This window comes from Nannobrachium achirus (genome assembly GCF_963921795.1).
Source record: "Nannobrachium achirus genome assembly, chromosome: 13".
Lineage (NCBI taxonomy): Eukaryota > Metazoa > Chordata > Actinopteri > Myctophiformes > Myctophidae > Nannobrachium > Nannobrachium achirus.
The window spans coordinates 6,738,193-6,765,172 of record NC_137833.1 but is presented as its reverse complement, the minus strand read 5'-3'; the positions used below and the strand labels follow the sequence as shown (position 1 = coordinate 6,765,172).

The window sequence follows — 26,980 nt, the reverse complement described above, 5'->3', positions numbered from 1 at the left end:
GAACAATGTAAATAGCTCAACAAAAGTTAAGATGTGTTGTTTTTTTTCCAAATTCGATGCTAAATGCCACTTTCAACGACACTTTCACTTTCAATTATTCACTCTAAATTACACCTGAAAACATCTGTAACCAGTAAGACTCCCTAATCGGGAGATAAGCGACCGTCAGGTCGCAGCATGATTTTAGGCCAAAATGTGTAGGAGCAGTGTCCAAAAATGTGTTTAAAAAATCGGCCTGATGGTGGCGCTATATGGGACAGATCCATGTTGATGACTTGAGTGTAGACATACTGTGTAGCGATTTGCGTGATTTTAGGGCAAAATCTGTAGGAGTAGTGTCCAAAGATGTGTTTTAAAGAATCGGCCTGAAGGTGGCACTAAATGGGACAGATCCATGTTGAATGACATTAGTGTAGAGCAAGTGTGTACCGATTTGCGTGATTTTAGGTCAACATTTGTAGGAGCAGTGTCCAAAAATGTGTTTGAAAAAGTCGGCCTGATGGTGGCGCTATATGGGACAGATCCATGTTGATGACATGAGTGTAGACATACTGTGTAGCAATTTGCGTGATTTTAGGGCCAAATCTGTAGGAGTAGTGTCCAAAAATGTGGTTTAAAAAATCAGCCTGAAGGTGGCGCTAAATGGGACAGATCCATGTTGATGAGATGAGTGTAGACCTGTGTACCGATTTGCGTGATTTTAGGGGAAAAATTGTTGGAGCAGTGTCCAAAAATGTGTTTTGCAAGAATCGGGCCTCATTGGGGCACTAGCAGAGGGCCATGTGAGAATTGATTCGTGGAGGTTGTGGTTTGACAGGCAAGGAGTGTGTGTGCAAAAATTTGGCATGGATTGGGGCAACGGTTGCGGAGATATGAGCAGGGCAAAAGTGTGACGTGTGACGTGTGACTGACAGACAGACGGACAGACGGACAGACAGCCGGTGGAGGTTTTGATAGTAAGTGCGACCTGACGGTCGCAATCAACTGCAATCGACTAATCAAGGGCTTAAATAGTTGCATCAGATGTGCAATCTGGCCTGACTAGAAGTTTGTTGACTTTTTGACTGTGATTAGAGCAGGTAGAAACATGGCTAAATCTATGGAATCGTCAGAAATGTTCAGAGAAGAGATTATTGCTTTGTACAAAAAAGGAAAGGGATATAAAACAATCGCAAAGATACCGAATGTTCCAAAAAGTACAGTTTTCAGCATAGTTCACAAGTTCTAAGTCAAAGTAACAGTGGCTACACTAATGACCAAATTTGTCAGAGGGGTTGAATAATTTCGAGCACAACATTTGTACACTCTCAAGAGCTATATTAACTTTGAAAAAAAAACCAGGTTTTTTTATATTAACCACTTGAACCCTAGTGTCCTTATTCTGAGAACTTTAGCCAAAAATAGCTGATCTACAAGCTCACAACGCCTCGCACTAGATCGACTATTTTCAGCAAGAGGTTTGGTGTAGAGGGGAAAAAAGAGCAGACTAAGTACAGAGTGAAAGGTCAAGTTTATTAGGTAATGACGGTTCAAGTGGTTACATATCTGAAAACACAAATTGACATGGATCCAAAATACACTGACGATTGTGCTGTCAAATAATGAAACTATATGGAATCTATGAACGGGTTGTGGGGGTCCCTGCTTCGTCTCTAGCTCAACTAAGGGGTCCTTGGCCTGAAAACGTTGAAGACCCCTGGTTTAGGGCAAGGTTATTGCCAGGTCAAGAATCTGCTACCTAGTTTTTAATGAGACCCCATGCATGTGTTCTAGTCGGAGGCCTTGGTCATTTCGTGCTAATCAGTCTAAAAACGCCAAATTTTGCACAGATGTAGCCCAGGGCTTGCTCTAATGATTTAGCCAGGGCGCCCGAGTCTGCGACCTTCGGTCAAATCAAGTTGGGCTCCCATCATCGACTTTCTATACACTGTACTACAGGAGGGAAAAAAAATCAAACCCAAGTTTGAAGTGAGCGGTGGTGTGTGTGTGTGTGTGTGTGTGTGTGTGTGTGTGTGTGTGTGTGTGTGTGTGTGTGTGTGTGTGTGTGTGTGTGTGTGTGTGTGTGTGTGTGTGTGTGCGTGCGTGCGTGCGTGCGTGCGTGCGTGCGTGCGTGCGTGCGTGCGTGCGTGTGTGTGTGTTGGGGGGGGGGGGGGGGGGCGTGCACCCGTGTGTGTGTGTGTGAGAGTGTGAGCCATACTTGCTCACTCAGGCCAACACTGCTATTGCAGTTGATGCTCAGGGCAGACTAGACTCAACAGCACCTCTCTGGTCACACAGGGTACTCAGGCTACATACACCAGAGGCTACATACAGACAGACACACACACAGACAGACAGACACACACGGATACACACACGGCCACGCTATGGAGACGGTGTGACCACCGCTCAAAAAATAAGTAGTATGTGAGGGGTCTAACTTTGTCATGATTCTGAATCTATAGCAAGCATTTGTTTTGCACAAAAAACTTTCCTTGGGCTAAAAAAAAACAGGCCATTTCTAGCCCAAGGAATGTTTATTTGTGCAAAACAAATGCTTGCAATGGATTCAAAATCATGACAAACCCCTAGTTAGACCCCTCACATCCTACTTAAAGCAGATTTCTTTCTGGGTATTTTCCTCCTGTATAGAAAGTCGATGGGAGCCCAACTTGATTTGGCCGCTGTGGCGACCCCGAAGGACGCCGACTGGGGCGCCCCTAGCTAAATCATTAGAGCATACCCTGGGCTACATCTGTGCAAAATGTTGCGCTTTTAGACTGATTAGCACGAAAAAACCCTGAGGCCCCCGACTATTCCTGCTTTCACACCCATGTCATCAAGGCTTATACAGTAACGTGGAAACAATGTCACTCTTAATTCACAGTATTTTTACAGCTACACACTGGAAGGAACACAACATTACTTTAACTAATGCGTGTGGTAGAGCAGTGGTTCCCAAACCTTAGAGCTCATGAGTGACCAAACAGAGAAATGAGACGTTTGCCCATGCAGGACCCAAATGAGTGAAAGTGGTATTTTGTAGATCTGCTATTTTCAGCTACAGGTTTCCCCAGAATACCGATCCTGGAGTTTAGGGGTTTAAGGTTGATGTATTTTATGTTGTGAGGATTCATTCGTAGGTGCAGAGAAAATACATTTGATAAAACAAAATGTATTAAAGGGATATTCCACTTTCAAAAAAACTTTTGGTAACTTTATCATCTAATCAGGCTTTTATGAACACCCTGAACAGTTTTTAATTGACTTCATTCAATATTTAGATATTTGATGTAAATGTTATCTGCCCTCCAGGCCCAGGGCCTCTCCCCACACACACACTCATTTTAACTTCAAACTTCATTTTAACCACGATAGATTCATTAAAAACACCCATTATTTTTTTCTGGTGACTCATACTACCCTCCTAATACGTGAGCAGGCTTGTTTTCTCAATAACCTTTTTCATGTATTTTTAATAATTCTTTGGGAAAATGAGAAAAATTAAATACAAAACAAAATTATTAAAAAATAAAAGAAAAATACGGCCTGCTCACCTATTAGGAGGGTAGTTTGAGTCACCAGAAAAAATAATGGGTGTTTTTAATGAATCTATCATGGTTAAAATGAAGTTTGAAGTTACAATGGGTGTGTATGTGGAGAGGCCCTGGGCCTGGGGAGGCAGACCCATGCAAGGCAGAGTTTTTTTGAAAGTGGAATATCCCTTTAAATGTTTGCCCAGTCCTTACCTGACAAAGGCCTTACACCTTTGTCAGGGAAGGATTGAAGCTATTATTTAGTGACACAATCTTTGTTTTGTGCTTTGATTTATCTGACCTTTATTTCACCAGTAAAAAACACATTGAGACTAGAGTCTCTTTTACGAGTGTGAACTGCACGGCCAAGAGAAGAGGCAATAAATGTTACACAGCTCTGCCAGTATCAACAGATACAGGACAATAACAATGACAGACATACAACATCCTTAAAAACCATAGCCTCTACCTCAAGGAAAAACAGAATCTACAAAGTGACCGATCTAAAACTAAGAGCAACAACATTGCTACACAATGTCAGGGACATGCTGGGCCCCTGATTCAGCCTGGGAAAAAGAATTGGAGAGGCCCTCATTGCGCGCTATAGAGAGAGATATAGTAGCTGCTGCTACTCAAAGATTTGCCATTTCAGATCATGATCAAGTGACAAGCCAGTGGGCCAATTACATGAGTTATATTTCGTCGTTGTCAGGTGGAAACCTTGTATGTCCAAAACCGTTTGTTTTGTATTTATCATTTAAAAAATGATTTAAACTAGTGAAAACAGCAGATCTACAAGCACACAACGCCTCGCGGTGCGAGGCGTTGTGTGCTTGTAGATCGGCTGTTTTCACTACTTTTGTGCAAACCGTTAAAAATTTTTCCTAATGGCCGGCCTGGACCGGCCGGGAATGAACCGGCCGTTCGGGAGTTGTCCCGCTTTTCCCAATGGCCAGCACGTCCCTGCTACACATCAAAGCAGAGTGTCCATGCCAATCCTTTTAAAACCTGCACTGGAGGGATCAGAAAATACCTTTTTGAGTGAACTGCAGGTCATTTCACCACCAAGGCCCAAAGTACGTAAGGCTTCTTTTTCCAACCTCAGATTTTTATTGTGGGTGTACGACACGACACGACACACACAACGCAGCCAAGCATTCGATCTGAGAGCGTTTTGGACTATAGAACAAATGTAAGCGAGAGATTGCAGACAATAGCTTTGTAAATAAGAGTATATCCATGCAGTGTAGCATCCTGGGAGATGTTAAAGATGACCAACACTGGCAACCTAGCCGCAAATTGCAACACTAGATTTTATTTTAATCGGATGAATCTAGGGTTGCAATACCTCCCATAGGCAGCCAATGCATCAAAACAGTTTTTTTGTTATCTGATTGTATTAAACGGCGTCAAACTCAAACTGTATGGAAAGCTCGGAGTATCCTCTTTCTATCTGCAAAGAGTTTATTTCATGGGGCACGGTGGCGCAGTCAGTAGTGCTGTCGCTTCACAGCTAGAAGGTCCTGGGTTCGATTCCCGCCGGGGGACACTGTGGGTGCTGGGGGCGTGTTCCCTCCACGCGCTACGTCCAACCGGGGAAGCTCCCCCTGTCAGGTGATAAGAAGCGGCCTGCTCACTCCTCATGCATTGCAGGAAGCATGAGCTCAGTTCGGGGCCCTCCCCAGGTTGGCAGAGGGAGAGTAGAGCCCAGGATCACAGCTTAGGCAATTGGCACCGGGTGAAAAAAATGGGTCACAAAAATCGTGGGATAAAAATTTAGAAAAAAAAAAAAAAAAGTTTATTTCATAAAACTCCACCGTAGACATGTTATGAGCTACTTTCAATCAAGAAATTGGCTTCAGGTGATTATTTTTTCCAAGTGCTGGAGTTTGGAAGCGCTTGTGGGAAGTCACTCAGCGGTCCTGTGTGCCACCTGGTTCTAAATGTCACATAATGCAGGAGGCAGCGGGACGCTGCGTAATAGAAGACGAGCGCTTCCGAAGTTCGACACCCTGAAAATAAACCATGTCTGCTCGGATTTCTTGATAGAAAGTAGCTCATAACATGTCTACAGTGGAGTTTTATGAAAGAAACTCTTTGCAGATAGAAAGAGGATACTCCGAGCTTTCCATACAGCCCCAATATTGGTGAGTTTGACGCTGTTTAATACAATCAGATAACAAAAACTGTTTTGATGCATTGGCTGCCTATGGGAGGTATTGCAACCCTAGATTCATCCAATTAAAATAAAATCTAGCGTTGTAATTTGCGGCTACTGGCAACCAGTGGTGTGTTCTAGATTTCTTCATTTATTTATACTCACACCCATGGAATGAATTACAAACACAATACAATGATCCTCAATTATACCAACAATAAGACAATGCAAGGCCAATAACTTGTGCAAACAATAAAAGGACAACAATAAAAAAATACAAAGACATGTGCAAACAATTAGTGAAATGACAGCCATACAATAAAAGGTGACATACTGTGTGCGCAGTATCTAGGAGCTGTTAACTTTCTTCTCTCTTTATCTTATAGAGACCCCTTCTGGCTCGGTATTCATCTTTATATTTCATATGACAGAGACTCTTCAGACAGAGCTCCAAGGCACTCGGTTCTTATCTTGTGATTATCTGAGCCTCAGCAGGTGGCCTTTATATACCCCTAATTGGCATCATGTGACCTCTACCTGCCATACAATGACACCACCTTCCCAACAGAGGGCAACACATCGCCATACAATTACACAATATATCTGCCAAATGAAAATACAGTCACCATTTGCAGCAAACCCAACAATAAAATAAAATACTAGCCAAAAACCTATCACTGGGATACTAACGTATACAGTGTTTCACGGTAGAGCACACCACTGGAACCAACCCACAAAGGATTACAGAGTACAGTGATGTAGATAGATAGATAGATAGATAGATAGATATATAGATAGATAGATAGATAGAAAGATAGATAGATTTAGAAGGTTTAATCTTTAAAGTCTTGTTTGGATATCCTTATCTCCTAATCTTTGATGGGGGTCCTTGGCCAAATACATGATATTATTCTGGGGGTCCTTGACATGACACAGTTTGAGAAACACTGATGGCAACATTTTTTTTTCTTTTTTCAGAAAATTGTTAGGATTTAGAAGACATTTGTAGAATGTGTCTATCAGTGGTTAAGGACCCCCAAAATGAGTTTCGGACCCCCATCTCAAAATATCTTCTTCCACGGATGGACCCCATTGCAAAATATTTTGTTCTAGGGACCCCCAGAAGCAAAGATTAGATTTCGGTCTATTCTGCATCTAGCTTAAGGCCACAGACCCGTTGGGAAATGACTTTGGGTCGAGTTTGTTTTATGTCGAGTTTTCCTGTATTCTGACTGTGTGACTGCATTTGAGTTCATTTCCAAATACATGCACTGCAGAGAAAAGTGCACGTCTCATCCTATTTGGGAACGTTCCTTCACTTTGTTCCTTAATTCTGCTATTACTGCAACGTCTTTAGCACTTCCTACCGCCAGACATGTGCAGCATGACCACATCAAAGATCTGAGGCCGCGCAATGCAGGGCTTGAGCACCAGGGACGTGCAGAGAATGTTAGAGAGGCAGGGGCTGACATTTCTAAAGGGGCTTTTGGTGGAAATATCGAAAATAGCCGACCTCCAAACTCACAACGCGTCGCAGTGTTGATACCACACCATAAGCATTATCAAGTCAATACTGGAGATGTTACGTACGGCATGGATTTCTACACATAGAGGGCAATTCTTTAAACTTAAGATGCTGCATTCAAGTTCAGGAGAGTTTGGACAAGGGAATTCTCTTGAACGCTGCCTTCAGGTATGGCATGGAAAGAGGGCATTTACATTTCTTTCACTATAGTAAAAACTGCATTCTAACGCTTTTTGTGGTCACATGTTCAGATACTGGATTCTGATTGGCTTAAAACAGTGGTAAATCAGTCAACAACCTTGAGTTGGCTCATGGACCCCGCCCACCGTTGTGTTGCAGTTGTAACATTTGCAAGTTACAACTGTGTTTTCTTTCATTTATATGGTAGAAGTGGAAGAAAAGCAATTTACCATTCGAGGGGTCGTGGGTTGTTGGCTGATTTACCACTGTTTCAGGGTACCCTGAAACAGTGGTAAATCAGCCAACAACCCACTCCCTCTCATGGTAGAAGGCTTACTTCATGGTCTGTAGAGGGCACTTTTTACAGACAGTTAAAAGGACAGGGGCTCAAGCCCCCTTTCATGTCTATGTGTGCACGTGCCTGCTTGGCAGCGGTGGTCCCTGGGAGCTGTGAGTGTGCGGCGTGCGCCCCTCAGGTTGGCACCAAGACAAGGCTATGGATATTTTCCCAATGACTCGCCAGGCTCACGCCTCGAAATAAATGACCTATTTTATTTCAAACGACAGAGCCACTTCTTTCCTAACATGCTTTCCTTTGCCAGGGCTCACTTATACTTTGTTCGCTAACAACAGAGGTTCGCTCATTAAAGCATCCAATGGGAACACTAAACGCTGATTTCACTGCATGGGATTCCGGGAAGTACAAGAAGAAAATACATGCCATTCTTCTTCTTCCCAAAATGGGCCAAAATGATCCTCCCTGTTTGATAGGGAAGGTTTCTGTTGTTGATGGAAGGGGCGGTGGCTGGGTGGGGTTGGAGCTTAAATACTGTAGGTCGAGATTTTGAGATTTCGACGCTAACTCGCATCGTAAGTCTGATGAGGTTTGAGGGAAGCCATCTCTAACGGTCCAGCTGTCACGAGAGCGATTTCACGGTATTAACAATGGAGGGTCTATAGCAGGGATCTTCAACGTTTTCAGGTCGAGGACCACCTTACCTGAGAGACAGATGAAGCAGGGACCCCCTCTACATGTTTAAAATGTTCAAGTATAAAACTATATTGCAGGTTTTCATCAATTCCATAGATAGATTCATAGACTTGTTTGACAGCACTGTCATCAGTCTATGTTGGATTCATGTTAATGTATTTTTTCAGACTTTTAACCACTTAAAATGTCGATTTTGGTTTCCACCCGACAACAACGAAATATAACTCATGTAATTGGCCCACTGGCTTGTCACTTGTCATGATCTGAAATGGCAAATCTTTGAGTAGCAGCAGCGCTATAGAGAGAGATCTCTCTCTATAGCACGCAATGAGGGCCTACAACTCTTTTTCCCGGGCTGAATCAGGGGCATGGACCGTGTGGGGGGGGGGGGGGAGGACAGCAAAACTAGCGGCCAATCGTATAGGAACACTTAGGGTTCCGGGTTTGTTTCATGTTAAATCTGGAGAACTGGCCCCCTGGCTGGGAGGGTGCAGTGGCGACAGGCAGGTATTTCACACCACCGTGACCGTAGAGGAACCTCACACACACTGAGCAGTTCTCCTTTTAAACCTGTGTTTGTATAAGAGGCTTCCCTCTCTGTCCTCCGTGGTGTGTTTAAACTGACAGTGTAGTGCCAAGCACCACATCCCTTCTTCCAAGCTGGACACACACACGCACGCATGCACGCACGCACGCACGCACACACACACACACACACACACCACCATCACCACCACCGACTGGCACCACATGGTCTGAACTTGGGGAGTTTCTTGATATCTCAGTGCGACAGTGATGACTGACCCACCCACCCACTGTCTGGTGCCAATCCAGGTCTGTTTTCTTAAACCAGTTTTAACCTGGCTTCCCATTAAGTCCTAACCACTGAGGCCTTCTAAATCAGTAGTTCTCTTCTCATACTTTCAAGACTTTTCGGAAATGTTCAGAAATAGTAGATGTATCCTACAAGTTCAAGTGAGCTTCACATGCACATCTGCTGTTTTTGAATAACCAACACAAAACTCAGATGCTGACACAGATGCTATCCTGGTTTTAATGGGATATATATGGGGCATTTCAAATAGGAGATTGCTTTTGAAAAAATATATGTATATATTAAAAAAAGAAAAAGAAACGTACAATGGCCAGGCTGATATCCTAAAGCAAATGGATGAGCACTGAATGAAGTTTCAACTAAATATGCATCTTCGAACGATTGCCAGCTAGTTTACAGTTTGATAATAAAGACCCAGCTCAGCGGAAAACCCTGGTAAACTGCGTGGCATGGGTTGGTATCGTCTGGCACGCCGCTGAGAAAAACCCTGGAATGTGCAGCAGGAGTCAGGAGTGGAAGCAGCGTGCCAGACCTTCACTGTGTACCCAGTCTAGGGTCTGAATGGTGCCACGTGGACCATTGTGAGCGTCTCTACCACCTCAAGACACAAGCAGGGCTTTGGGGAGAGTGTTTTTTGCAGGTCTTTCAGTCCGAATGTATCAAAAAGGCAACTGGGTTAAGGCAGCAGAAGCTTGTGATTGGCTGCACGGAGGTGCCGAAAGTCGGAAGGGGACTGAGATACACCTAAACCTAACCTTAACCCTAACCTCAGTAAAACTAACGCTGGTGAATGCTAACCTGGTGAAATGCTAACCTGCCGACGCTGGTGAATGCTAACCTGGTGAATGTTAAACTGGTCGGACCAACGGTGCTTAAAGGGATATTCCACTTTCAACAGGGAGCAGTGGTAGGGCCTCTCTCCACATACACACCCATTGTAACTTCAAACTTCATTTTAACCATGATAGATTCATTAAAAACACCCATTATGTTTTTCTGGTGACTCATTTTACCTTCCTAATACGTGAGCAGGCCGTGTTTCTTCGATAACTTTTTTTAATTTATTATCCAATTATTTTGGAAAATGGAAAAAATGAAATACGAAAACATAATTATATATATAAAATAAATGAAAAAAGTTATCGAAAAAACACGGCCTGCTCACGTATTAGGAGGGTAGTATGAGTCACCAGAAAAAAAATAATGAGTGTTTTTAATGAATCTATCGTGGTTAAAATGAGGTTTGAAGTTACAATGGGTGGCCCTTGGCCTGGAGGGCCTGGTAACATTTACATCAAATATCTAAATATTCAATCAAGCTAATTAAGTTTTTTTGAAAGTGAAATATACCTTTAAGTTAACCTAGTTGCTTTTCTGATACGCTCCGACTGAAAGACCTGCAAAAAACACTCTCCCCAGGGCTTCGACATCCCTAGAATCCCTAAGCAAGTCTTTCCTGGCCTTCTCCAAAGGTTAACTCCTACACTGCTGCCTGCACCAAGTGGACACATTGGTTCTCTTCAGAACAGAGAGACAGGTTTCCTACAGCATCAGTCTCTTGGGCTTTGCTTCTCCCTGTTAGTATCAAAACGTCCAGCTCATGTCTGTCCGTCCGTCCATCCGTCCGTCAGTCACGCTAATACACAACATTTCGTACCTATCAACTTCTGTTCCTCCCTCTCATTCCATCCACGAAGGCAGCTCACAAAAAGTTGTAAGTTGCTAGCCTGGTGAAATGCTAACCTGCCGACACTGGTGAATGATAACCTAGTGATTGTTAGTCAGTTAGTTAGTTAGTTAGTTAGTTAGTTAGATTTATTGTCCACATTGTGGAAATGTGTCTTTTGTCTCATATACAAACAAAATCAAACAACAGATCAACAACAGCAGCAACAAACACAAACACACAAAACATATTTAAAGGCAACAAGAAGGACAACAGTGGCATATACAGTACCAGGGGTGAGATGCCATGGGCTCGCGTGGGCTCGGTAAGCCCACACTTATTTTGCTGCACGCACGCACGCCATATGCACACACTAAACACACACTTAACAATAAAAACAGCGTGCGCGCATGACGTCATGAATTTAGAGGACCCTAGAGATGCAATTTATGGCTCTTTGAAGTGAGCCAGAGCCATGGCTCTGGCTCACTTAAAAGAGCCGTTCAAAAGACTGGCTCATTTGGCTCTTTTTGCCCATTGCATATTTAAAATATTTTCGTTGAAACATGAATCCACAAGGTGGCACGGTCTGGCACCACATTCCTCTGCTGACAGTGGAGATCACAATTTTGTATTTACCCTTTTATAAAACATGTGTGTGTAAATTAAGCTACCCTGACTAATGTTATTCATGCAACACCATAAAAAAACCAAGCAGGCAACAATGAACTCGCTCCTCCCTAGCCCTAACCCTAACCCTATTATTATTATTATTATTATTATTTACCAACTGGCTAGGCCTGGCACAATGTGAGCTTGTACATCGGCTATTTTAAAATAGCAGACATTTAAATATTTACAGGGACATAATACAGTCATTTGTCATGGAAGTGGACTTCCCAAGCAATATGGAGACGTTTTAATTATAGAAATCACTTAATAATTGTCTACGCTATGATCAAATCAAACTGTAGTGTCTTAATTTGCTTCCTAGATAGCTGCACATTGCCGCGCCGCACCGCGCATCGCCGCCGCACCACGTCGCGAGCCAATTCAGCCAAATGAACGGCTCCCTACTCCGCGAACCGGATCCCATCGTTCACTTCAAAGAGCCGTTCAAAAGATTCGATTCGTTCGCGAACGTTGCATCTCTAGAGGACCCACACTTCTAAAATCCATATCACACCACTGTACAGTACTGTAAAAGAACACTGAACAGGCAGATCAACGAGACATGGCATCATTCAATGCCTTAATGGCATTTGGAATGGACGAGTTTTTAATGATATTACGGCTCCGGTTTGCCTAGCTGCTCTATAGGTCTACCAGAGGGAAGGGGTGAGAGGGACAGCTTTTTTCCAAAGCACTTCGTTGTAGATACAACTTAATTGTTTTTGTTTCTTCCATATGATTTTTGATGCTAGATTTACTATTCTCTGGTCTGACCAACGGGAGGTCCAACCAATGCTCAGTCCGTATTTATCCGTTCTAAATTGTTGTTTGCGACCTGCCAGTCGCTTCTCGCCGTCAGGGTGTGTTACTTGTTTAAACATTGATGACATGCCTGAAAGTTGGCCCCTATAAGTCATACCCATATTGAAGGCCCGTGTTGATAGTCAGTGGTGGGGTATGAGTGTCATGTCAGACAACACAATACGTTTCGGTCCTGGGACCTTCGTCAGTGCTTTACATGTAAAGCACTGACGAAGGTCCCAGGACCGAAACGTTTGCTTTTTTTATTTTTGCACTGAGCACCATGAGCACTATGGGCTAAAAATAAAAGAAATTATATTTAAGTCTCAGTCTAAGGAGTATTCCTTAAGTATATTATGCAGTGTGCGAGTCCTCTACCAGCCTTCCTTCATTTCCTCCAGACCTCCGCACCTGCAGTTAAACCAAGACAAAGGACAAACAAGGGCGCAGCAGTTTTCTCTAAAGACAACACAATACCAAATGTCAAATATATTAGAATATGATCGTCATTCATCCCAAATGAAACGAGGAATCAGATTTTTATATGGTTGTATTTGCAAACCTCTTGGATGACATACACATCATCAACACAACTCTGTGTGGCGTACAAACGTTTTATTTATGAAACAGGACTATCTCTTTCAGAACGACTTACAATAATGATTTGTAAGAAATGTATATCTAACAACGACATATGTATACAAAAACGACAACAAAAAAACAATTTACATTTTGTGCATTGCAAACTCTCAACAAAACAGTTAAGCTGAAAATAAAAATAAAAAAACGTGGAAGAATGTGGATGCTATACAAGACGCACAACAACGTTATGATGCTATACAAGACGCACAACAACGTTACCCACTGACGATTCTTTATGCCTCGCTATACAGTCGAACCCATCAGCCGTAGGTTAGGGTTTAGATTCATCTGGATTCATTATAGTAGAGTAAAAAAAAAGACATGTCGATTAGAAATAATTCTGACTTTTATCAAATGTTTTCATTGCATACAATCTTACAGGTTGTACTGTACATCGACTGATAAACGTCAACTCCCTCGCACCCACGCACGCACGCACGCACGCACGCACGCACGCACGCACGCACGCACGCACGCACGCACGCACACACGCACGCACGCACACACACACACACACACACACACACACACACACACACACACACACACACACACACACACACACAAATGTTTTTTAAGCTGCAAACCGGGATGTATTTGAATAAATGAATAAACCATAATTGTAACCAATCTGTAAGCTCGAGTATGTTAACACAAACATAACTAGAACATCTGCAGTGGCTGGAGGTGGTCTCTCTCCCCCTACTCTTCTATGGAGACATTTATACCCTGGCGTCACCCCATTCCAACGATATCAACGCACTGAATGACAATAAGCCCTATTCACAGCCCGCCCACTCAGCAAATTTCTCAGCAACTTCCTGGTCCTGACGTCAGTTTAGAAGGGTAAAATAACACAGAAATCGCTGGAATTAAACCCAACAAATCATTATTTCGAACGGTAAAGTAAATTATAATGCATTTTACTATCTTGTGTTCTTGATCATGCTAGCCGTATTTTATACTGTACTATTCGGAAATCGCATTAAATTTGCGATTTCTGTGTTAACTCTATGGGCTTTTAGCAGGGTTTTACCCTTCAAAACGTGACTTCAGCACCAAGGGGATGCTGAGTGGGCGGGCCGTGAATAGGGCTAATGTGTCATGTCTTTTCAGACCTTTCGTTGTATACCCATATATGGTTGGATATTCTACAGGGTAGGTTATAATCACACCATTGGTTGGGAGACAAATGACCTACCTTGTCTCCCAATCAATGGTGTAATTAACCTACCCTGCAGCTCAGTATCTCGCCTACTGCACCATTCAAAGGTCTGAAAAGACGCTACAAATTCCCATTCAGTGTGTTGATAAAATAGTGTAGCGAAGTGTGACGTAATTTACACATCCTACCTGGTTTGCGGTTTTCTTCCCCATTCTGAATTCCCATAGACCTTTTTCATATCGCGTCATATAAGAACTGTGTTCCAATTATATACAAATTATCTCAGCGGTTTGACGGTTTGATATGGATATGAAGAATCAACTGATGGTGAGAAAACGCTAATGTTACTGTTGCTGAAATTGGTTACTCTTTCGCTAGAAACGGGCTTTATCAAATACAATATCGCAAAGACCGTTTGTTTATTTTTGGACCGCAACGCTTATATGAGACGATTTAAGGTGACTCAATGTTATTCTCCATAGAGAATTACTTCCGTGGAACCGGGGGATGAGCGAGTCACGTCATGACTTCACTGTTCTATTCGAAGTCGCTGCTGTCGTCGGGTAAGGACACCTAATGGTCGACAAGTGTTACTGCCTGAAGCTCATATAAGCTCTATAATCTCCTCTGACTCGAGCAGAGATTCCACCTGGCGAGAGCTCTAGAAGGGAGACCCGGGGTTCGAGTCCCGTGAAACGTATACACATTGCAGATTTAAATCTCATCCTGCCATTTCAATTTACTGTATATTAGTAGAACAACTCCAACAGTCATCAATGCACACACACTGCTACGAGACGTTCACTACACATCAGTTAATCCTGGGGATCCAGTGTCACCAAAGACATGTAAAGCCTTTGTCCCTTACTGTACCTCTCAATACTGTATCTACAAAATGTAGATTATATATCTGGGTTTGCATCTGTTTGTAAATATGGGATTTTCCTAAAGTGAAACTAAAGAAAGTGGTTTTGCTGATCAAACCCTCCTACACCAGGTGCAGTCTGTATTATACATGTACATACTGTACAGCAGGGTTCCCCAATTAGTTTTCCCCAAGGGCCGAATCATGTCTAGGGTACCAAGCCGAGGGCCACAACATTGCAGGGGGCGACGGTGGTGTTCCCACTACTCCAGCGACAGTTCAGATATCGTCATTGTCGGGTAAAAATCTTGTATGTCCAACACCGTTTGTTTTGCATTTATCATTTTGAAAATGATTTAAACTAGTGAAAACAGCCGATCTACAAGCACACAACGCCTCGCATCGCGAGGCGTTGTGTGCTTGTAGATCTGCTGTTTTCACTACTTTTGTGCGACAGCCTTGTATGATGAAGCAGGGCTTTACATTGCGAAAGAACATCCAAATTTGGAGATACAAGGTTTCCACCCGACAAAGACGATATACTAGTGTTGTTGCTGCTCCTATACCACCATTATTACTGGGGTTGGTGGGGGCCTGACAGTAGCCCCCCCCCCCCCCCCCCCGCGGGCCGCAAATGGCCCGCGGGCCGCCTATTGGGGCACCATGCTGTACAGTAACACGTCAAGAAAATCTTCTACCAAAATCCCTTTAACCACTTTGTGCCATGTTCAAACATGTTCATTCAAAGAATTGTAGATACTTGTATACAAGCGCGATGCAATGTGCTGTGAGCTTGTGGATCTGCAATCTTTTATCATTTTTTTGCGTATACTGTAACTGCAAGCCCAAAATAAGGACACCGTGTTGTGAGTGGTTAAGGTTACAGATGGACCAGACACTGTGGCTCTCTTTCAAGCGTTACAACTAACGTAACTCTCCGCTTACAGAAACCACGCTCGTCTCTGTGTTCGCATCGGAAGCGGCCCCACGTTTAATCTTTCCAGAACGCTATAAGTATATGGTTTATCTGAAAACAGTTTGTCTAACATTCGAACAGTTGGCAAAAAAACAGAACAAATCAAGTGCATGACACCACTGAATATCAAGCAAATCGTCTCTAATACTATATTTCATCTTGACATTTGTAATATTCAATTTCAAATTTTGTCAGTGTAAACAAATAAATAATTATTTACAATCTCTAGCAAAGAAAAAAAAAAGCAAACCGTTAAAAAAACTAAACAAAAAAAAAGTATAGCATAAATAATTTACAAAAGAAATTATAATACAGACTTAGTATAAACATCTTTGGTAGTACAATCTAAACCATTCACTCAAGATCTTAAAAAAAAAAAAAAAAGAAACAAACAAACAAAACATTTAGGATGATTAAAATGGATATGAAATGGACCATACTGCTGTGGGTGCAGGTTAATGTTCAGCAGGTGAATTCAGATACGCTATAGGCTTTGGTCTTGGCACTGAACAATAAGAAAAAAGCAATTGTTTAAAAGTTAAAAAGAATAAGTCAACTAACAGACAACAAGTGAGAGGAAAGATATCACATGTAAGTGGTTTGTACGATGGCTTCCTTTAACAAAAATGTCAACAGCGTTACATTAGGTATGAGTAGATATTTGGCAACAGGCTTTTTTGTATTTCGTTCATTCTCCTCTTTCTGTCTAGAACGGGTACACATTATTGTGTATCATTATTGAATGCTTTAACTATTGAAAAATAGCAGATATACAAGCTCACAGCGCGGCTGCAAGCTTGTAGATCTGCTATTTTTGAAAAATTGTGAAAATTAGAATTTTGACCCGATTCTATAAGTGTCTTTTGAATCCTTCTAAGGTTTTTTTTTGAAAAACCTATGTTTCTATGTCAGCAATCTGGCCAGCCATCGTCAAAGAAAAGATCCTTTTCACTCAACTGGAGCTCAGTTAGTCTGTTCTTGAGAGACTACAGACTACTATGTCAGTGGTTCTCAAACCTTTTCATGTGAAGGACCCCTAAAATGATATGTATTTGGCCACGGACCCCCATCTCAAAATATTTAGTTCCAGGGACCCCCCCTGATGCAAAATTTGAGTTACAAACGTTCGCTTTAAAAACACATATATTGAAAGATTTGCACACAATTTCACGACTTTTTCAAAAATAGCAGATCTACAAGCTTGCAGCGCGGCACTCGGTGCCGCGTGCTGTGAGCTTGTATATCTGCTATTTTTCACTGGTTAAAGCATTCAATAATTCTAGGCCTAAACGGGTTTTAAACTTCCCAGGGAAATGTGTTTCATGCACTGCAGGGTGACTGTGACTGTGGGGGGGGGGGGGGGGGGGGGGGGAAACAGAATAATGGCTGTGGTTTCCTCTTCAATGGATGGATGGATGGAGGCACAACGTGGAAAGTTCCATTTATCGCTGAGCCTGGCGTTTAGCAAACGGTATTCAGTTTTGAGGGTCAAGTGTCTTTTGGCGTTCCGTCACGTCTCCGTGTCCACTGTGTGTTCAGTTATCTGTGGGGGGGTTGGGAGGGGAAAAGGCTTAGCATTAGTGACACGTTCACAACTCAAGCAGTGTCCCATCACCGTGTGAGGCTTCATTACTGACACGTTCACAACTCAAGCAGTGTCCCATCACCGTGTGAGGCTTCATTACTGACACGTTCACAACTCAAGCAGTGTCCCATCACCGTGTGGGGCTTCATAGCGGCCATGTGACAGTGACATAGTCCGGCTGCCAACAGGCATTTTTTGGCTTAAAGGGGCACTCCACCACTTTTCAACCTATGTTCATATAATTGGTCCTCACTCAAAAATAGCTTTTTTATTTTTATTTTTTCCTTAGAGGAGGGCTGTGGGCAGGTCAGAAACCCATCGTCTTGTGACATCATCGATTGCCAATCCAGCTCATAGAAACTGCAGGCTTTCTATTCCTGAAAAGTTGCAATTTTAAAGTGGAAGCCATTGTTCTCGCGATAATAAAAATCTCAATATTTTTTTCAAAAATATTGATTCAATTCTTTTTTTTGGAAAATGATGATGTCACAAGACAATGGATTCTGAACTTCCCTCAGCTCTCCTAGGAGACTTGGACTGAGTAGAAAAAAATGGTGATATTTTATCATGAACATTAGTGAGGACCTATTATATGAAGACAGGTTGAAAAGTGGTGAACTACTCCTTTAAGTATGACATTTGGTATATAGTTTTTTTATTGGCCTAAAATGTATATATCTATATACCAGTAAGACTCCCTAATCGGGAGATAAGCGACCGTTACATTCATGAAATCACCTGCTGACCGCCTGTCAGCATTGAGCATTTTTTATAATAGGGGGTAAAAGTTTGGGACCCATTATACTATACACTATTCTTTAAAGAAAAGAAATACCCCCCCCCCCCAAAAAAAAAATCTGCTTTAAGTAGCACGTGACGGGTCAAACTAGGAGGTTTTAATTATTCTGAATACATTGCAAGCATTTGTTTTGCATGAAAAACATTCCTTGGGCTAAAAACCGCCCCACAAAACTGTGAAAAGTGATGACTCGTCACTAAACCATAGTTTTGTGGGGCTGTTTTTAGTCTATAATAAGTGAATGGGCCCCAGCATTTTATCCCCATAAAATAAATTGCTCAATTCTGACAGGCGGTCAGTAGGTGGATTCATGACTGTATGTATATAGACAATATTTTAGGCCAATAAAAAAAACTATATACCAAATGTCACAGCCCACCTCAGGGGCAGCCGGACTAAACAGTGTGCAGCAACAAACTGTGCGTGTAGGGTGAATGATACTTAGGTTGCGCTGCGTGTCCCACACCAAAAATAGCCGATCTATAAGCTCACGATGCGTCGCAGCGCAACACGTTGTGAGCTTGTAGACCGGCTACTACTACTATATCAAGCCTTTAAGTGCATCAAAAAGCGTGTTTTGCAAAATATCTGCGGCGGTGAAAAAAAAGCAGCAATCTAATTGTCCACTGTTTATTTAAGCATTCGAAACAGAAGACATATGATGAAGTCCTTGGAACTGCACAGGACTTCTTCCCACAATGCATCTGGGGCATTGTAACTGGGCAAGGTGACAAGCAGAAACATAGCGTGGGCTAGAGTTTATTCAGCCGACATACAACAGACAAGCTGTCTCATATCGTTACCTTATGAACACGGTTTGAAACTCCGGCTTATCTGAGTATATGAAAGAGATGTTTAGTGAAAATAGGTTTTATAAGAGAGCTGTCCTCTGGTTTTATCATAAACCACAAAGCAAGAGTACTTCTCATCTCATCGTCACATTCCCACGTTGGCACGTATGCCCAAACATCACGCACACACACGTTGGCACGTATGCCCAAACACCACTCACACACATGTTGGCACGTATGCCCAAACACCACTCACACACACGTTGGCACGTATGCCCAAACACCACTCACACACACGTTGGCACGCAGACACAGAGAGAGACAGACGCTCACAGGTCTCCACACAAACTCACATCACACCAGTTCAAATGTCTCACTACTAGGTCGTAAGGCCATACTAAAAATGGACACTTAGTGGCAAGGAGTTATAGGCCTGCCATATCGTCTACTCTACAGTCGGTAGTTAAACCAAAGTGGCAGCAACTCACCTCGACACTCGTACTTGAGGTCGGAGAAGAAGACCAGTTCTTGTGAGAAGACGAACAGGCCTAGCCTTCCCCCCGCAAACGTCTTGTCATAAACGGGTCCCGAGTCGGCCATGATCTGTTTGCCTTCATAGACCACAACCCTGCAAAGAACCACAAAGGACAAAAACACCTCATTTCTAACGCCTAAACCACAATTTCAGCATCGATATCAGATTGAATGTTTTGGTGCTCATGAACAAATTCCATATGTTTTTAAGTCTCCCCCACATCATTCAAGCTGGTTCGTTCTGCTGCCTCTGCTTCCCTACCTGATGAAGCCAGTCTTTGGTCTGTGGATGAGATGCCACCTGTAGGCGGTGTAGTCCTTCCAGCCGATGTTTTTAGGGTCGTGCCACAGCGTACGCACCTGGGAAAAGCAATGCGACAGTTAAAGCACTTCAGCCATATAGTATCCCTTATCCCTCGTCTGGGGGTAATAAAGGAGATGCACTGTTTTCACAAACACAGAGTGAAAACCAGGAAGCGGAGAAAAAGGCGTTTATGTTAATTAAAAATTAAACAGGAAACAAATGGAGATCCGTTTTTTCGAGGACATCATTTCATGTGTTCCGGCGAGACTGTGATTTAAAAAAAAATCTTAATTTCATAAATACGTAAAGAAAAGACGTTTCTTACAGTAGCTTGTGCATCAAAGCGTTAAAGGAGAACTTTTTTTTTTACAACAAGGGTTCATATTTTAGATTTTAATTAGAGAAAAGAAAAATTGAGTGTTAAAATGTTTTCATTTACTGCTTTCTATCGTTTTAGCGATAACATTTTTCAGTGGGTTGGGGCATGTGTACAAGTGGCTAAATATGTATTTTTAGACACACTAAGCCAGTGATTTCTTTATTACTATTTACAGTAAAATGAATAGCCCCCATAAGTCACATCTGCCCATGAAAGATTGTGGAGCATCTTGGCTTATTGTGTCTAAAAATACATATTTAGCCACTTGTATGCATGCCCCAAACGACTGACCATCTTTTATTTTCTTTAATTACTATCTAAAATATGAACCCATGTTGTAAAAAAAAACAAAGTTGTCCTTTAACCTATAAAACAAATTCCGGACTTCTTCTCAGCCCACCTGTCCGGGGGTGTTGCCCGTGTGCCACAGGGCGTTCCTCAGGTTCTCCCCGGTGCCCGTGGTGGAGTTGACCACCTTGAGCGAGACGCCCGAGATGCCGAAGGCCTTGGAGGGCTTGTCCTCCCAGTAGGTCTGTGTGATCTGCTTCCACATCACCACGTAGAAGCGGCCAGAAGACTGGTAGCCAAACACGAAGCCCGCGTAGTCGTCGTCTCTGTCCGTGTTGACGTACATGGTGCCGCTGAAGTCCACCGCGTTGAACTCATCAAAGCCTGGTGGGGAAGGGGTTTAAAACATCTGAATGAATGGCACATTCTCACTGTAAGTATACACTGTATTGTTGCGACAGTAGATCGCAATTAACAATGAAAACCGGCACACCTTGTCCGTAACGCCTCAATCTTTTGACATTGTGACTTCACGTGACATCACGGCATCAAAGATCAAACCCTGGATATCCATACATGGAGACGACTGGATCATCACTTAGATCTCCAAATATGGAGCTGACCTCTACTACGTCTGATTCCCAGATGATGCCCTGTTAGGGCAACCAACCACACTACAAGATACTGACACGCACGGACGGACGCATGTCTGGGGTCTCACAGCACACGGTTGGTTCTACAGACAGGGATCTCCATATATGGGCATAAAAGGGATCGTATGTATGATGTCAGACGTCATAGGACTTTCACATAACGAGTAACGGACTAAGCATGTCTGGGGTCTCACAGACTACAACGTTTGCACACTGATAGCTCAGGTTGTTGCCTATGTTCTTAGCTGCTTCCCCAGCCGTTACTGTACTTGCACAATGTACAGTTGTATGAAACAATATTTCCCCTAAGATACAGCATGTCGGGGCGCCCGCTGGCCTAGTGGTCAAGGCGCATACCACATACTAGGCTATGATGCCTGCTGGCGTCGCCGGTTCGATTCCCGATCTGGACGACCTTTGCCACATGTCATTCCCCATCTCTCTCCCCCTTTCCTGTCAGTCTACTATCCTATCAAATAAAGGCATAAAAAAGCCACAAAAAAAAAGATCTTAAAAAAAAGAAGATACAGCATGTCACAGAGGAATATCTGTTTCCATAATTACAGCTCTACAAGCTCTACAGGCTCTAAAAGCTGTCACCTCGTGACACGTTGTGAGCTTGTAGATCTGCTGTTTTTGGTGAAGTACAGTGCAACTCAGGTTTGTTTTAATAAGCATAAAGGGGTCTAAAGTGGTTAAACTGAAGTGATATTGATGAATTCCAAATATTATCAAAGCATTCTGAGGCACCCCTGGTCTGGCATCACGGCACCCTAGGGTGCCACGGTGGCACCCACTCTGAAAAACCCTGCCTTAAAGTGTGCTCACCTACTGCAATGCCAGGGTCCGAGTTGGCGGTCTGCACCAGCTCTTTGCCCTGGTGCCGGACCACCCAGTTGGGGTCGATCTGAGTGGTTCCCTTGGGGTCCAGGTGGACCATCTGGAACTTCCGGAAGTCGGTGATGCTGATGGCGTTGTTCTCTGGGCACACGTCCAAGATGTCCGGGATGTTGTCGTTGTCGAAGTCGTCTTTGCAGGCGTCGCCTCGACCGTCACCTGTTTGTCACCGTGTCACAGAAACAGCAACATCACCACCACGTGATGCTCATTCAAACCTTTATTTATTCTCGAAAGACATTGAGGTTGCCCTCATTTGCAGTATCATGGAGATACATCAATACGTCAATATTCACAAAATATGTACAATCAATATTCACAAAACAAGTTTACTGTCTTCCGAATTCAGTGTTTGCTTTGGGGATCTTTAGTACTGACCACGATACTGACATGATACTGACATGATACTGACATGATACTGACATGATACTGACCATGATACTGACCATGATACTGACATGATACTGACATGATACTGACCATGATACTGACATGATACTGACATGATACTGACATGATACTGACATGATACTGACCATGATACTGACATGATACTGACATGATACTGACATGATACTGACCATGATACTGACCATGATACTGACATGATACTGACATGATACTGACATGATACTGACATGATACTGACATGATACTGACATGATACTGACCATGATACTGACATGATACTGACATGATACTGACCATGATACTGACATGATACTGACCATGATACTGACATGATACTGACATGATACTGACCATGATACTGACCATGATACTGACATGATACTGACATGATACTGACCATGATACTGACCATGATACTGACATGATACTGACCATGATACTGACCATGATACTGACCATGATACTGACATGATACTGACATGATACTGACATGATACTGACCATGATACTGACATGATACTGACATGATACTGACCATGATACTGACCATGATACTGACATGATACTGACATGATACTGACCATGATACTGACCATGATACTGACATGATACTGACATGATACTGACCATGATACTGACCATGATACTGACATGATACTGACATGATACTGACATGATACTGACCATGATACTGACCATGATACTGACATGATACTGACATGATACTGACATGATACTGACCATGATACTGACATGATACTGACCATGATACTGACCATGATACTGACATGATACTGACCATGATACTGACATGATACTGACCATGATACTGACCATGATACTGACATGATACTGACATGATACTGACATGATACTGACCATGATACTGACCATGATACTGACATGACACTGACCATGATACTGACCATGATACTGACCATGATACTGACATGATACTGACATGATACTGACCATGATACTGACATGATACTGACCATGATACTGACATGATACTGACATGATACTGACATGATACTGACATGATACTGACATGATACTGACCATGATACTGACATGATACTGACATGATACTGACATGATACTGACCATGATACTGACCATGATACTGACATGATACTGACATGATACTGACATGATACTGACATGATACTGAGATGATACTGACATGATACTGACATGATACTGACATGATACTGACATGATACTGACATGATACTGACCATGATACTGACATGATACTGACATGATACTGACATGATACTGACATGATACTGACCATGATACTGACATGATACTGACATGATACTGACATGATACTGACCATGATACTGACATGATACTGACCATGATACTGACATGATACTGACATGATACTGACCATGATACTGACATGATACTGACATGATACTGACATGATACTGACATGATACTGACATGATACTGACATGACACTGACCATGATATTGACCATGATACTGACCATGATACTGACATGATACTGACATGATACTGACCATGATACTGACCATGATACTGACATGATACTGACCATGATACTGACATGATACTGACATGATACTGACATGATACTGACATGATACTGACATGATACTGACATGATACTGACATGACACTGACCATGATATTGACCATGATACTGACCATGATACTGACATGATACTGACATGATACTGACCATGATACTGACCATGATACTGACATGATACTGACCATGATACTGACATGATACTGACCATGATACTGACATGATACTGACCATGATATTGACCATGATACTGACCATGATACTGACCATGATACTGACATGATACTGACCATGATACTGACCATGATACTGACATGATACTGACCATGATACTGACATGATACTGACCATGATACTGACATGATACTGACCATGATATTGACCATGATACTGACATGATACTGACATGACACTGACCATGATATTGACCATGATACTGACCATGATACTGACCATGATACTGACATGATACTGACCATGATACTGACCATGATACTGACATGATACTGACCATGATACTGACCATGATACTGACCATGATACTGACATGATACTGACCATGATACTGACCATGATACTGACATGATACTGACATGATACTGACCATGATACTGACATGATACTGACCATGATACTGACCATGATACTGACATGATACTGACATGATACTGACATGATACTGACCATGATACTGACATGATACTGACCATGATACTGACATGATACTGACCATGATACTGACATGATACTGACCACGATACTGACATGATACTGACATGATACTGACATGATACTGACATGATACTGACATGATACTGACATGATACTGACATGATACTGACCATGATACTGACCATGATACTGACATGATACTGACCATGATACTGACCATGATACTGACCATGATACTGACATGATACTGACATGATACTGACCATGATACTGACATGATACTGACCATGATACTGACCATGATACTGACATGATACTGACATGATACTGACATGATACTGACCATGATACTGACATGATAGTGACATGATACTGACCATGATACTGACCATGATACTGACATGATACTGACCATGATACTGACATGATACTGACCATGATACTGACATGATATTGACCATGATACTGACCATGATACTGACCATGATACTGACATGATACTGACCATGATACTGACCATGATACTGACATGCTACTGACCATGATACTGACATGATACTGACATGATATTGACCATGATACTGACCATGATACTGACATGATATTGACCATGATATTGACCATGATACTGACATGATATTGACCATGGTACTGACCATGATACTGGACATGATACTGACATGATACTGACATGATACTGATCATGACACTGACCATGATACTGACCATGATACTGACCATGATACTGGACATGATACTGACATGATACTGACATGATACTGACCATGATACTGACATGACACTGACCATGATATTGACCATGATACTGACCATGATACTGACCATGATACTGACATGATACTGACATGATACTGACCATGATACTGACATGATACTGACCATGATACTGACATGATACTGACATGATACTGACATGGTCCTGACCATGATACTGACATGATACTGACATGATACTGACATGATACTGACATGATACTGACATGATACTGACCATGATACTGTCATGATACTGACATGATACTGACCATGATACTGTCATGATACTGACATGATACTGGCATGATACTGACATGATACTGACCATGATACTGACCATGATAATGACCATGATACTGACATAATACTGACCATGATACTGGACATAATACTGACCATGATACTGGACATGATACTGACATGATACTGGCCATGATACTGACATGGTCCTGACCATGATACTGACCATGATACTGACCATGATACTGACCATGATACTGGACATGATACTGACATGATACTGACATGATACTGACCATGATACTGACATGATACTGACCATGATACTGACATGATACTGACTAGTCCCCCCAGGAATCCGCGGAAAAAAAGTCTTGATTCCGCGGAGAACAATCCTGATTCTGCGGAATTCTGCGGAGAACATTTCTTGATTCCGTGGACATTAAAAAACAACCTAAAATGACCAGAGTAACCACATTTTAGAGGATAGCCTACCTACTACCTAGTATGGGTGTAATATTTATTTATTCTCTTCTGCATTAGCATTGTTATTGCCAGGCATGGAGAGGAACTATATAGTTCAGGTCAGGACACAGTTTCTGTCAGGAATGTGGAGACAGTGGGACCATCCAGCATCAGTGCTAGCAGGAGGGAAGCTAAGCTATTCCCCCAGGCTCTGTATGAGGTGGCCACTGGCCAAACATGTACAAATCGTTTTATAATAGTAGTAATAACTACTCCCGCCGCTCTGCTGCCACTCGCGACTGTTATTCCGCGGCCGTCAGAAAAGTCCGCGAATGGCAGAGAAATCCGCGGGTGGTTGCGAGTTCCGCGATGAATTCCGTGATCGCAGAATCGCGGATTCCTGGGGGGACTAACTGACCATGATACTGACCCATGATACTGACCCATTATACTGACATGATACTGACATTATACTGACACAATACTGACCATGATACTGACCATGATACTGACCATGATACTGACACGATACTCTGACCACGATACTGAAATGATATGGAAATTAACATTATATTGACTATGATACTGAAATGTTACTGACCATGATACTGAATAAAAACCCAAATT

The 26,980-nt window shown here is 42.5% G+C and overlaps 1 protein-coding gene across 1 annotated transcript in view; it reads right to left on the bottom strand.

Annotated features, from left to right (window-relative positions):
* Window positions 1-19,174: 19,174 nt before the first annotated feature.
* thbs2a (thrombospondin 2a) overlaps window positions 19,175-26,980 on the bottom strand; it is a gene marked incomplete at both ends in the record, with an annotated part of 100,690 nt that continues 92,884 nt past the window's right edge. Inside the window, 5 exons of the mRNA XM_080740096.1 lie at window positions 19,175-19,209; window positions 19,655-19,794; window positions 19,963-20,060; window positions 20,784-21,055; window positions 22,153-22,380. Coding sequence (XP_080596222.1) covers window positions 19,175-19,209; window positions 19,655-19,794; window positions 19,963-20,060; window positions 20,784-21,055; window positions 22,153-22,380 — 773 coding nt within the window. The remainder of the gene's footprint in view (window positions 19,210-19,654; window positions 19,795-19,962; window positions 20,061-20,783; window positions 21,056-22,152; window positions 22,381-26,980) is intronic.